The sequence below is a fragment of the Halichoerus grypus genome, chromosome 1 (assembly GCF_964656455.1).
Source record: "Halichoerus grypus chromosome 1, mHalGry1.hap1.1, whole genome shotgun sequence".
NCBI classification, from domain to species: Eukaryota; Metazoa; Chordata; class Mammalia; order Carnivora; family Phocidae; genus Halichoerus; species Halichoerus grypus.
In genome coordinates this window covers 46,054,666-46,069,512 of record NC_135712.1, presented here as the reverse complement: position 1 = coordinate 46,069,512, position 14,847 = coordinate 46,054,666, and the positions used below count along the sequence as shown (strand labels likewise).

At 40.9% G+C, this 14,847-nt stretch overlaps 1 protein-coding gene and 1 long non-coding RNA gene across 2 annotated transcripts in view; one reads left to right on the top strand and one right to left on the bottom strand.

Moving 5' to 3' along the window:
* Positions 1–3,457: 3,457 nt before the first annotated feature.
* Positions 3,458–7,603, bottom strand: LOC118534210 (uncharacterized). Its single transcript, XR_013444193.1, has 3 exons — positions 6,694–7,603; positions 5,052–5,283; positions 3,458–3,918 (listed from the first exon to the last, which is right to left on the bottom strand). It is a non-coding gene; the product is annotated as an uncharacterized LOC118534210 (long non-coding RNA).
* Positions 7,604–7,616: 13 nt separating this feature from the next.
* DCBLD2 (discoidin, CUB and LCCL domain containing 2) overlaps positions 7,617–14,847 on the top strand; it is a 91,649-nt gene continuing 84,418 nt past the window's right edge. Inside the window, exon 1 of the mRNA XM_036089919.2 lies at positions 7,617–8,160. Within this exon, the coding sequence (XP_035945812.1) occupies positions 7,956–8,160 (205 nt within the window). The 5' untranslated portion in view covers positions 7,617–7,955. The remainder of the gene's footprint in view (positions 8,161–14,847) is intronic.

The window sequence follows — 14,847 nt, the reverse complement described above, 5'->3', positions numbered from 1 at the left end:
CAAATCAAACAGCTAAACAAATAGTTAAATTGTGTCATGAGATGGAGCTGTTACTATCTGAGGGTCTTCCAAATGAGTGCTAAGTAAATAGGAAATCCATGAATTTTTGTTACTACATGACTACTTGTGACTCAGTAATATATGTCTCTTACCAAGGCCTGCCCTCACCCTCCATCAAGTCAGTAATATCAAATACACTGATTACATGCACCAAAAATGAATGCACATTCTTCAGATCTACAAATGAGAACCAAGCATTGATTTAAAGGGATAACCAGTGCTAGATATGTGGTGAGAAAAGTCTTATTCAAAATTCTATGAGCACTAGGCATATACAGTCCTTCAAGGTTTGTTTTGTTTTTAATTAGCTAGGTCAGGGAAATTATATTCTCCTTCATTTCCCTCCAAGGAGTTATCTTGGTCTGCAATGAATCCTTTAGTAAAATCTCTGACATTTTTACTCTCGTGCAATATGTTAACTATGAAGAAATGATCTTATAGATCAGTCAAATGTAAAGTATTGCTTATATTGGCATTAAAGCCTGATTTATTAGAAAATAAAAAGTAGAATTATTGTACTATGATTTGCTTATCCTAGTGTAATAAATGTCCGCTGTCTGGATGATTTCAAATCCTCTAGCTTGCTATGGTCACTGTATCCTTTTATATTTAAACAAAATTGTTCAAGGGATATGGGTGGGGGGATGGGTGAAATAGGTGATAGGGATTAAGGAGAGCACTGTGATGAGCACCAGGTGATGTATGGAAGCGTTGAATCACTATATTGTGCACCTGAAACTAATATTACACTGTATTACACTGATTGGAAATAAAAAAACCAACAAACAGGAAAACCACAAAATTGTTCAAATATCCCTACTTACCTAGGGATGAAAGCCTCTTGTTAAGAGGATGGTGAGCAGCACGAAGGTTTAAGCGTCTCAGAACCTCTGGTTCTAGGAATCTCCTGCTATTTCTGATCTTTTTATCTCTGCTTTCATTTCACCTCCTGAGGACACTGCCCTCTTCCATGAAGAATCAATAAGTTGGACACCAACCTGATTGTCCCCCCTTCACTTGTAAGACCTCCTTCCCCAGAGTTTCATCCAATCAAGCCTTTTAAAAAAATTAAATTAGCCAACATATATAGTACATCATTAGTTTCAGATGTAGTGTTCAATAATTCATCAGTTGCGTATAACACCCAGTGCTCATCACCTCACGTGTTCTCCTTAATGACAATCAAGGCTTAAACTGTAGTAACTTTAAGGGAGAGTTTGGGAGAAAGGCTGGGGGGGATGTTACAATATAGCACATATAGCAAACAACTAACAATTTTTTATTGGATATCTCTATCTTTCAAACCATCTTTGCATTCTAACCACTGGGGAATTTTTACTGTTTTTCACTTCCCTTGAGCTCCAGCTTCCGGCCACATCATGACCAGCGTTATGTCCTCTGACCTCGCTCATCTCCTTCCTGATAAGGTTACCTTCCCCACTCCAAGGTCCTGTTTGCTTCTTTCACTGAACAGAACTGGGGCTCTTTATCCAGCCCCAGTTCATAAAGGCATCACTGGGCCAGGGCTAGGGGGCATGAGGGTTATTTTCCAAACTAAGCTCGCCCTTGCCCTCCTGGTCAGCACAGACAACACTCTCCTAGGAATGAATTCTCCAGTCATTAGCTGGCGTTTCCTATCCCTCCTACATTAGGTAGCTATTTCAGCATTGAGGACTTAGAATTTGGCTGCAAGATGAAAGCAAGCAGGGGGGTGCCTGGGTGGCTCAGTCGTTAAGCGTCTGCCTTCGGCTCAGGTCATGATCCCAGGGTCCTGGGATCGAGCCCCGCATCGGGCTCCCTGCTCAGCGGGAAGCCTGCTTCTCCCTCTCCCACTCCCCCTGCTTGTGTTCCCTCTCTCACTGTGTCTCTCTCTGTCAAATAAATAAATAAAATCTTTTAAAAAAAAGAAAGCAAGCAGGGAGCCTGGGTGGCTCAGTCAGTTAAGCATCTGCCTTCTGCTCAAGTCATGATCCCAGGGTCCTGGGATTAAGTCCCACATCCGGCTCCCTGCTCAGCAGGGAGTCTGCTTCTCCCTTTCCCTCTGCCCCTCCCCCTTGCTCGTACTCTCTCTCTCAAATAAATAAATAAAATCTTTATTAAAAAAAAGATGAAAGCAAGCAGTGGATAATGAGAATGTGGAAGAATTGTCAAACTTTGAACCTATCATAAGGTCCATAAATAAGGCAATTGAGGCCTGGAGAGGTTAGGAGCCTTGCTGGAGGTCATAGAGCACTTTCAAATGGAAGGTGGATACAAGGGTCTGGTCCAGAGCTGTTTCCATGATCTCATGAAACAACTCAATTTTTCAGAAGCCAAATAGCATTTCAGCTCTGTGTATTTAATTTTCGACTGTGTTGCCAGCAAAGAGCCCGCAGGAAAGAATCCAGGCATATACCAGGGGAGGCAGGCAGCTACTGCACACCTAAATCATATTATCTCAGATACTCTGGTATGTTCCCTATTCATTTTTTAGTTTTCTGTTGCCATTTACGAATATTCTTTCATTTCTAGGCATGATGTTGATGTTATGGAGGGCAGTTTTCACATGATTTTACTAAAATCTTTGGCTGCCTCCATTAGAGATAAAATACCAAGCTGAAGCCTTCTTGATCTGATCCACAAGAGAGGATCAGAGTTGGTTAAATTTTTATGTTACTGGTAAACCAAGGGGGTGTTGGTGGGGGTAGAAAGAGAAAGAGAGGGATGGTTGTAGTGGAGAAAAAGGGAAAGGGCAAATTATCAAAGTCAGTCATGTTGCTGAAATATGCCAAGAAAAAATATTTAACCATTATCTACTAGCAGAAATTAAATATCTTCTATAATAAATTAGGTTCCTAACAATTCTGTCTTAAATTTGCTGTACTACCTAAATAGTTTACAAATGTTAAGAAAACATGAATAATAAACCTGAGAGTTAGATTTGAATGAAATGATTAACTGAAAGAAGCTACAAGATAAAGAAAAAAAATGTATCCAAACCACTTCTGTTGAGGAAAAGGAAGAATGTCTCCTCAGCAGAATTCAAACATTTAGCAACAACCTTGGTTGCAAACATTTGTCCAAACAGTCAACAGGACAAAGAAAATGCTCCTGTGAGAACAGTAACCAGATCTGAGGGCTCTCGTCTTTGAAGTTTAAAATATTTCCCCAGAACTGCCACATTCTTCTCTCTCTCCTATCCCACTGGAAGATCACAAAAGTAAATTCTCATTTGTTCCCTCTTTCTGTTATCCTGCCAAAAATACACACTCACTGATAAAGCCCACCAGTGATTCATTTCATACCATCATCCCAAGGTTTCCAGTATAAATGTCATATTAAATGAGTCTCTTCTGTTTTATTAATGCCTAACAGACATTTAATAGCAATGATGGTGCCAATGATTCTTACTGGATCATACCATTAAAACCCAGATGTTTCTGTATGAACAGAAGCAAAGGCACCAGCCCCTGGGTTCTTTCTTTCCATTCTCATTTCCTTAGCAGTGGCTGAGCTGGGATTCATTTGGAAGCAGAAATAGCAGGCTGTAAACATTCTTTCCATATTTTCATTTACTCTATAGGTCAATTCATTTTCTGTATTCCTCCACTCATTATTGATTAAGAGAAGAAAAAGAAAGAAAGAAAGAAAAAGAAAAGAACAAGAAAGAGAAGACAAAAAGGGGGGGAAAGTCTGGTTAATTAAAATTTAGGTTAAGACTATCTATATTTAGGGACACCTGGGTGGCTCAGTTTGCTAGGCGTCTGCCTTTAGCTCAGGTCATGATCCCAGGGTCCTGGGGTCCAGTCCCGTGGGCTCCTTGCTCAGCAGGAAGCCTGCTTCTCTCTCTGCTGCTTCCCCTGCTTGTGCGCTCTCTCTCTGACAAATAAATAAATAAGAATGTTTAAAAAAAAAAGACTATATTTATTTTTAAATTTCTTAACATGGAGTAAACAAACGTAAATACATCCAAACAATACACATTTTAATTTCCTGGTATTTCATATATAACTGTCCCATGTGTTCCTTTCCTGAAGCCCTAGTCTTCCCCAGAGACTTCATCCAAAGCATTAATTTATTTACCAATGAGTGCAGATGACCATGGCTGCTACTAGTCCTAGCATATGTCAGTAAACTGTTGTGCAATGAAGACACTGCTCAATTTGTGTTTTCTCTGTTGGGCTTGTCCCCAAGGGAAGCTCTAAAACCCATATCTGTTTGAAACTCTAGGAAGGAGCTGGGACCTGGGCTTGCCTTGTGGAAGCACTTGAGCTTCTGGGAGCCTCTAACTGTTATGATGATGGCCTCCTCCAGACCTAACCATTTTGGGTCCTGATTAGAATTCCCAGTTCCTACCTAGCCCAGCCATCTGAGCCATGTGGGTAAAATGATTCTGGATAAGTATTGCTCCTGTTGCCTCTGCAGATGTTAACCCCCAAACACACCCAAGTCCCAGAGGTAAGGAAGATGACTAAATTGGCTAAAGCAACATGCAGGGAGTGAGTAAGGTAAACCATAATTCTGCGTGATCCAGGCATTGTCCTAGAAATGAATGCCTGTGGTCCCACAAGGAGATTTTCATCATCACAGAGCAATCTTGTCATTGTTTTTGCAACTCAGTAAAGTGACAATGCTCAGGAGTGGGGAGGGAATAGGGACAGAAATAGCATCAACCACCTCCCACATCTGTGTTATACCTATAATTCCCCTAGACATATAGCACTAGGATCTCCAGAGATGTTCTCTAGCCAGACTTCCATACTCTATAGCACCAAAGCAAAACCCAGGAAGCTGAAGCATAGAAATATGGCAATTGTCATAGAGTATCAGTCACCAAGAACTTTTGATTTCACCTCTTTAAATATAACTCCAATTTGCCCCTTCCTCCTTCATCCCTTTCCTGCCACTGACCTCATTCAGGAGCTCTTCACTACTCTATATCCACTTTTAATCACCCTTTAAAATACCAGACAGTCAGTAAAACAGGGATGAAAAAATGTGAGTACTCCTACCTCTTACTTTAGGTATTTATAGTTGGCATCTTTTCATCCTGTGTTATCAAGGAGTAGAGGGGAGTATAGGCCAGGTTTTGCCTGTTCCAACAAGGCTTCTATCGCGCTGAGAGTTCACAGGTGAATCCTCTGGTCTGATGCAGTTCCATGTAGTCAGCAGAATGCCAGCCTGAGATTCACAAGACCTGGCTCTGTCTCCATTTCTGTGGCCTTAAAGTCATCATTCAGTGCCCTACGAAAGGAGTTGTCCAAAAAACAAGATGGGTTGTCTCAGAGAGACTATTACTACAAGTCTTAGTATGTGACTGACCGCTTGCCATGTTAGCACCTCATGTTTGACATGTCCAATACTGAGCTCATGAACTTATCTTCTACTTCCATATCCAACCAGACCAGTTCCCCTTATCATGTTCCCTTGCTGTGTGAAAGGCAATGCTTCTGCCTAGAAACCTGAGCATCTTCCTTGACTCTTCCTTATTCCCCACATCTAATCAGTCACTACATTCATAAATATCCTTCATGTCAGTTTCCCCTGTCTAAGCCCACTGCCCCTGCAGTTCAGGTTCACTGTCACTGCCTTTACAAGTCACTGAACCAGTCTCCAGATGAGCTCTTCCTGGCTTCCAGTTTTGCTCTCTCTCCAATCTATTCCCCACCCTCCTGCCTGGTTATAAAATTTGCCTGAAATAAAAATTTGATAATGTCACTCTTTCTTAGAACCCTTTAGCTGTTTCTCAGTGTTATAAAAATAAAATCCTGACTCCTTAGCCTGTCTTAGATCTTGCCCCTATCAACTTTTCCAGACTAGTTTTCAGCTCCTCCTATCAAACCAGCAGTAGTTAACCCCATCGAGTTCCCTCAACAGGACTGACCCTGGTGCCTGTGAGCTAGCCTACTTTGCCTGTAGCTTCAGACCACTTTGTCTTTTTATTCGAGAGGAAGATCACTTTCCTCACTTTGTCTTTTTATTCAAGACTCAGCTGGAGTTTCATACTCACCATAAAGGGTTCCTTGAACTCCTTCCACTGTGGTACTAGTCTATACCTCCAAAATGGCACTGACAGCAATGATCTTGTTCACCTCCCCCACAGAATGTAGGCTCCTCCTGTTGAACTTCTTATGTCCATTGCCTACATTAGTCCTATAGCACAGTAGGGTCTAACAGACATCCAATAAATGCTTATTGAATAAATTTGTTAGAAGAGTTTAATGCATGAGGGGTTTATAGTGGAGTTGAACAAGATGACCTTCAGAGTCCTTTCCAACTCTTAGCTTTTCATTTGAAGATACCAGTCCCTTCCATGGTTTTGAATAGCACATCCATTTATTACTCTTACCCATAACTTCAAGGCACTCCTCAACCTGAGCTTTAGACCAAAATGTCCACCTGCCTATTATAGAACTTCGAATTCTGGCTGCTGAGTGAGCATCTCAAATTCACTATGTCCAAAATTAATTCACTTGCCTATACAACCTGATTCACCTTTCCAGTTTTCTGTATTTGTTAACGACACCATCCTCTTCTTGGGGGCCCATATGAAAAACATCCAGGATGGCACCTTTTTCCTAAACCAGTCACTGCCTACTCCTGTGGATTCCCCTTTCCCAAATACCAGTTGTTTTTGTCACTGCATTTACTTACAGTCTCCATCGAATTGCTCGTGACTCTAATTAGCATTTGTTGCACTCTTTCATGATGTATTTCCATCTCTGTACCAACACTAGATCCTGGAAAGATTTCTGTATTATGACTGTAAATCCCCCAAGTCTCAGCATAACGTTTGCAAACAGATAGCAGGTGGTCAACAAATCGTGGTAGAATGGCTGAATGAACGTTAGGATGTTAGGTTTAAACTGCTTTGGGGCATGGATCTTGTTACATGCTTTTTTTTTTTTTTTGGTCCCGCCCCCAATATAGTAGATATAGTAAAAGGCATAGGAAACAAGAAATACGTATTTTTATTTTTAAAAATTGAACACTGTATTTTTTTATTTTAACTCGGAGTTGCTGCAACAACTGGCTGTAGTTTTAATAAAAAAAAAAAATACGCTCTATTTTTTTGTAAAAGGTTTCTTAGCCTCAGCTCCCAGCTAAAACCATCCAGGATCCTGGCTTCCCACCCTTTCCAGTGGCCTGATGTGAGGCAGGGGAGGAGTAATGAACAAGCTGGGCCTGAGGAGCAAGGAGAGCGGGATGGGGGAAGTCCCGGAAGTCACTGACCAGAGCAAGCGGCTGCCGAAGCGACATCAGCTTCGGCTGCGGTCCCAACAATAACAGGCGCGCGGGCGGGGCGGGGCTGCCGGGGGCCCGAGCTTGGGGGCGGAACCCGGATTGGGGGAGGCGGGTGGGACGCTTTGCTAAGGCTGCAGGGGATTGGAGGAGAGAGATGAGGGGCGGTTGAGCTCAAGGAGTGGGCAGGGGAGCTAACGGGCCGACCGAGGAGAGAGCGTGTTGATTGGGAGGCGCGGAGGGAGAAGGACCGGAGCCAACTGGGGATTGGCCGTGGCGGGCCGAAGAGGCGTGGTCAATGCGCGCCAGAGGGAGCGCGAGGGAGCGGGCGGCTGGTCTGCCTGCCAGCTAGCCGGAGTCCCGGGCGTGTGCTGCGAGCCGGGGTCGGGTTGAGGAACGCGGTGCGGGAGGCGCGTCCCCCTAGCTCCTCCGCAGCCGCCCTTCGCGGCTCGAGTACCCCACTTCCTTCCCTCTCTTCTCCTGCGTTCTGGTCTGGGGGTCTCGGGGCAGGGAGCTGAGGGAAGGAACTAAAGAGGAGGAGGCGAAAGCGGAGCGAGGGGCAGAGAGGGTCCCGGCGCGGGGCATAGCGCGCGCTGCCTCTCGCTCTCCCGCCGGAACCGCCACCTCCTCGCCCGGGGCGCCCGCACTATGCAGGCGGACTGCCGGCCACCGCGATGGGGAGCCGGGCGGTGGTGAGAGCCGGGCGCAGCCCTCACCGTCTCCGAGTCCGGGCCGCGGCCGCCGCCCCCGCCCGGGCCGCGCTACCCCTCTCCCGCCCTCTCCCTCCCCGCTCCAACTCCTCCTCCTTCCCCATGCCTCTGTTCCTCCTGCTCCTACTTATCCTGGTCCTGCTGCTCGAGGACGCCGGAGCCCAGCAAGGTGAGTGGTCCCCGGGGAATGCGCGGCGCGCGGAGCCCCAGGGACGGTGGGGGCGCAGGGGGAACCTCTGGGATGTCGGGTCTCCGGGACGTGAGCCGAATCTGCAGATGCGCGGGGGAGGTGCGGTGCGCTTCGGTGCCTGGCCAGACCTGGCCCAGCACTCGCTCGCTGGGTTGAGTTGCAAAGGTGGGCTCCGCCTGTTGTCCCCCGAGTTGGCGCGGCTTTACTTTTTGACAAGGCCTTTGGTTTTTCTGAAAAGAGAGAAGCGAGACCCTGCTATGAAGGCCTCCGTTTTGGTATTGGATTCTTCTGGGGAAAATCTTTGGGAGGAAAAAGAGAAGTTTTGGAGGTGCGACCCCTAAAGTTAGGCTACACTGATGGACAGAGTAGAGAGGCAAGATAATTACATAGCATCTTAAACCAATTAAAGGCAAGTGGCGATAATTGCCTTTTGTGAAAAGTGCTCAAGTTCAAAAACGAATGACATTGATTCTGGTTAGCTTTGAGTCTTGGATTCTGGACATGCCCTTTATGATACCTTACTGTTATTCCTGTTGGTGGTCTGGATTGCCTGGGTCAGACAGTCTGACCTAAGGCAGCGTGCTGTGTTCCCAGATGGAGCATTCCGAGTTGAAAGGGTAAGCCCTTCCAGAAAGTGACAAAACTTTTTTCCATCCACAGCCCTTGAAATACCTATTTCAGAATTGAGCAAAACTGTTTATTGAATAATCATCATAATGGAAAGAGAATGCAAGGCTGATTCCTCCTCCGCCCTTTAGTACTATTTTCAGGCAGCGAACCGCAATTTTTGAATCAGTTTGGCATCAGTTATTGAACACATTTTTCCATTGCATTTCCTTCTTTATTGCAGTGAGAAGGATATGGGTTGGATTGTTTCTTATTGCTGGGAAGATTTTTATTTTAAGTTGATCTCCATGTTTAAGTCCAGCTGAAATGTTGCTCTCATATGGTTTTCAGTAAAGTGTGGAATCATGGCCATAAGCCTGTCATTATGAAGACGCTGAAACTTTGACAGGCATGTGGAAGTACAATCTAACAATAAAAAATATATATATTTGGCAGACTAATCTCTTTTAGCTCTAGGCACATTTCTACATAGTGTAACTTAAAATTTAGATGCTTGGCATTCAGGTTTTTAGTTAGATCATCATCTTAAATAAATTCTTAAATTTATTTTTAAAGTGTGAAATCCTTCCCCCCATTGAAGTTTTAGACTGTATGCTTGTATTTTCCTTCTAGTAGAGAAACAAAAAATAACAAGAAGGCTTACATACGGCCAGCACTAATTGGGACTGACTTTGTGGCAGGCACATTTCTAAGTGATGTATGTGTATTAAGTCAGTTAATCCTCACCACACCCATCTGAGATAGTGTTATTCCATTTCAAACATAGAGAACTGAGACACAAAACATATAAGGTATCTTGATATGAAAGGAATGTAACTTCATAAGCAGAATACTGTTTTGCTTATTTCTAGACTGAGAGTTTTTGTATCATGTTTTTAAAAAAATCTTTGAACAGTATGGAATCAGTTATATGTCTCCCCACATGAGGCAGTTGCCTTAATTTTCAGAATTTCTCGAACCTGGCCTAATTAACATGCAATATTATCTGATTTTCTTTCAAGGTGTAATTTCAGTTTTTAGCACAGCATTAACAAATATATGGTCTCTTTCACAGTTACATCTTATATAAACAGTGTAGATTAAAACAAATAGAAATGATGGTAATTTAAAAGACCTCTGATTTCTCGTTCATTTAAGTTGATTGGGTAAGTTTTGTTAAGTCATTTAATTTCTTTGTACCTCAGTTTTCTACATCAGTGATATGAGAATACATACCTATTTCGTAGCCTAACAAAAATGAAATGATAGTACATAGGAGTTTTGTAAATGGAAAAGCGTAATATAGCTATAAGTGATTATCATTATTAATTTTTAGTTTATGAGGTTGATAAATAAGAACCAGTTAGGTATATATCACTGGAAACTCAGGAATTGTGTGCGATTTCAATTCTCTAATTTTTAAAAATTACATTTTTTACCCAAAGGACCTTGATGCAGTCTGTAGTGGAATTGCTTTTCAACCAGTCTTAACTGATCTAACAGACATATGCTTCGGGTTCCATTGGTATTCCCTCACCTAAGCTGGAAAGAAGTCTCATTTCAAAATGAGAACCAGTGTTTTAAAACACCTGTAGAATTTTTAATAATGGGAGTGTCTACATATTGTAGTGTTAAGTGACAAACTGGAGTTTTTACTTTATAAGAAATCTTAGGAAGAAGACTGAAAAGAAATAATAAAATAGTCGTTGTCTTTTGGTGGTAGAGTTATGGGTAATTTCTGTATGCTCTTCCAAATTTTCTGCAGTTAACATATAGTCAAAATATAAGCTGTGAAAAAATTTTTTGTGATATTTAGGTTTTTCTTTCTTTAGCCAGTCTAGGTAGAAATGCATTTAATGTATATGCTAAAGGAGAACTGTGCTTCAGGCATTTTAAAAAATCTTTCAGACATCATTGTGAAGTAGCAGAAGATGTTACTCTCATTCCAGTTACAGTTGACCCTTGAACAACACAGATTTGAACTGTGCTGATCCAGTTGTATGTGGCGATTTTTTTTTCCAATAGATAGAAAATTTTTCGGAGATTTACAACAATTTGAAAAAACTCGCAGAAGAACTGCATAGCCTAGAAATACTTTTATGATATTGAAAAAGTTAGGTATTATTATAAGAATATAGTATATAATACCAGTAACATACAGAATACGTGTTAACTGACTGTTACCTGTAAAGCTGGTCAGTTTTCTGGTCAGCAGTAAGCTACCAGGAAAGTTTTGGGAGAGTCAAATGTTATAGATGGATTATTGACTATGCACGCGGAGTCAGCTCCCTTAACCCATGCATTGTTCAAGGGTCAGCTATAATGCTATATACATAGCTATTCCTGAGCAGATTTTCTGCTGACAGAGTGATTTTTCTTTTCATTTGGCTCAGAATAAAATTTATCATTGGTCTGAAAATTTGTCAGCCTTTCATAACAGAGATGTATTTTAACCAATATTGTTTCATTTACTTATAAATAGATTGTATTTCCTCACATTTAATTGTACTATGATGGTGTTTTAGATACAGCTTACATTTTTATATTTTTAAGTTCTAAGTTTGATGTTGAGTTCATCTTCAAAATCTTTTTATTGTTGAAAGCATTTTTTTTTCTGTAACACGTCTGAAAAACTTAAGTTGGTCAAATTTATCATGCTGATTGCATGTTTGCTACTGTAATAAATGTATTTAATAGGAAGTTGAGAGTCTACTACGAACGATTCTGTGTCCCCGATTTACATGTTGACTAGAAATTTGTGTCCCTTCATCTCAGGAGCTCAGCTTCCTAGTTCATGTCCTGGAGGGCTTGGCTGCCTTCTGGGTTACATTATTATGTGAATGTGGTAAAATATCAGGGAATTAATTTTTACAATTTATTTTTTAAGATTTTATTTATTTGTTTGACAGAGTGAGAGAGAGAGCACAAGCAGGGGGAGTGGAAGAGGGAGAAACAAGCTCCCTGCTGAGCAGGGAGTCTGATGTGGGGTTCAATCCCAGGACGCTGGGATCATGACCTGAGCCAAAGGCAGTCACTTAACCAACTGAGCCACCCAGGCACCCCAATTTTTACAGTTTATTAAGACTGACTTGTTTATGCCTATTAATATGAAATACTTGTGAAGGTATTGATTTTTATTTGCTAATAAATCTATGAAACCAGTCAAGTTCATTCTTAATCATTCAATTTCACAATGGTGTCAGAACTGATGTGTGGGGAAAACTTGTTTTCTGTCAAATAATGCCTTTATTTGGTTGTGATGCAGGTAAATAGTTTTTCAATAATATTTGTGAATTGTCAGAAATGAACACATCTCCCTTATGAACATTTGTAATTATTTTTAATATCAACATTAGGTTAATTTAGAATTTTCAGTTGTTTTTTCTTGGTCCGATAAAACATTAGGCCTCTTACATGTAGTTTTGTTCAGAGGCAAAAATCAAAGCATCCTTTTTCTGCTATATTTCTGATTAATTTTTCCCAGTGAAAATTAGAAATACAACATAAATTCCACATGTGCTAATGATTAGGTTTAAAATCCACATTTTTAAAACTTGTAAATGAAAAGTTAATTATAAAATTATAGGTCATTGATTTTAGGTATATTTCCGCGAAGCGAAGAGGAAATATTATTTCCCACTGGAGATGGTTAATAATTCTGTCTGAACATCTCAGCTTCATTCTAGAAGACCAACATAAAAACAAAACAAAACAAAAAAAACCTTAAGATCGTGAAATTGGTATAAGTGAAAGTACCAGTGCTGCCATGAAAATGACAAATGAATTAATTTCCAAAAAGAAATTACGAGATTATAGTATGATGAGGAAAGGCTACATGTATATAGAGACGGTTTTAAGTTTAGGATTATACTTTACAAAATGAACCTAGGATGTGAAAGCTCAGATGGTAATATTGCACGTTAATTGAATGCATGCAGATAGTTTCCATTTGAAGTTCTTGATTAGTTGGAAGGATGTAGAATGATGACATAAAATTATTGGGATTAGGAAAAGCTTCATAGAGATAGTGAAATGTGATTGTTGAAATAAGAAGTGAGACAACTTGGCAGTTTTTCTTGTGTGGCTCATGGATTCAGTTTACAACCTTACCACGGCCTTGCCACTTTATTTTTTAAATATTGTACAGATAATTATAGTTGTTCAAAACCAAAAACTTAATTGATAATTACCCACAGTTCTACCCCCTAGTCTATCAACTTACGATTTTTATGTTTCTTCCTATTCCATATTCACACACCTACATAAAAATCTTAACATGGTTATAATTTTAGTCGTTTGTGTTTCTGTAGACATACTGTGTTGAAATTAATTGTGTAGGCTAATTTAAGACACACAGCATACTTAAAAATACAGCAAAAAAATTCAAAATGTAAAAATTCATCATAAGACATTATTTATGAAGTAATTATTGTTTGGAATTGCTATTACAGTATTTTCTTTAGTCCATTTGATTAAATTCTTCATTTAGGGTGGGATCTTTAAGAAGGTATTTCAGTTCAAAATAATAGCTTAGGAACCTACATAATGTTAATTTCCCAGATCATTATGTGGATTAAATCAATATAATCCACGAGGACAGAAAATACAGATATCAAATAAACTAGTATTTAATGGATGCCAGTTTCCACGAAGCAAATGGGATAGTGGGGTGATCTTAAAAGTTTGCTAAAATATTACCTACTCGATTAGCCTGCACTCTTGAAGGATATGTAGTTGGAAGAAAAATGTTGATTAGCTAATTGAATTATGGGGAAGACCGCCAAGGTGCAGCCTCCCTCAGCTGCTTTCTCAGAGTGGGCCAAGTTTCTTGCGAGGCTTTTGTTGAGCTGGTTGCATGCAAGTGTGCAGTCAAAACTGAATTGCTTGGTTGATCAAAGAAAAGATGCTGGTACTGTTTATCATCCTCTCGTTAAGAACTTGCAGCATAAAGTACCAGCTCTGAGCTGCCAGGCATGTGTGCGCATGTCAGTACAGTCCTGAGACATTTAGAGTAAAACATTGTAATTGTTTATAGAGAACCTACAGTCTAGTTGGGGAAATAATTATCTTCAAGTTGAATTATAGATAAAAATAAGCAAGGGAGGTTGCTTATTGCTGTGGGTTTGAAGGGAAGAAGAGCCCACAGGAAGTAGGAGAAGCCTTGCTGATAAAGTGATTTTGACTGAGTGAGCTTTAAAGGATTGATAGGTTTGTAGTCCACAGGGAAGACAGACGTTTGAGAAGTGAAGATCACAGCATCAGAACAGCAAGGAGTCAGGAAAGCATGGGAGTGTAAAAGCCTGTCCTGGTGCAATGAGTAGCAAGACTCCAAGCCCCTGGTCTTGGCTTCCTGCTTCCTTCTTGAGCCCCATGCCTTGCTCCTGCCTAATAATTGGGAGCAGATATTGGCTGGTTGGTTACTGCTGGCCATGGTTCTTAAGTACTGGGGTCCTGCCTTCCTGGACCCGTGTGGCTGGCAGCCTCTTGATCACCTGTACGATACAATCCTAATTCCTTTGCATATTATACATGTGATTTTTTTCACAGTCTGGTCTCTCCCTTCCTCTCAATCTCATACCAGCATCCCTCAACTTTTATCTGTAGTTCATGTGTAAGACTGAGCTACTTTTTATTGCTCTAAAGTATAATTTCATGTGGGTTTGTGTGTGTGTGTGTGTGTGTGTGTGTGGTTTTTTTGTTTTTTGGTTTTTTTTTGCCTTGTTCCCTATACTGACTTCTTTACATATGCTATTTTCTCTACTTAAAGAGAAAGGGCTCTTTCTTTCTTTGCATGGTAAATTCCTAATCTTCCTTCAAAACCCATCTTGGGTATTATCCCTGAGAAGAGTTCTTTAACCATCATCACACACTCATCTCCAGACGGGACTTTTCAGTTACTTCTTTTCATTCATTAATCACACTGAATATAAGATATTTATTTGTCTTGGCAGAGAGTTTACTCATTTTCTTATTTCTAATACTTAGCATGATGTCGGTCATTCAAAAAATGTGAATCAAGAACCCATTTCTGGAGGGAAGGTGCTGCTCCAGCTACATGAT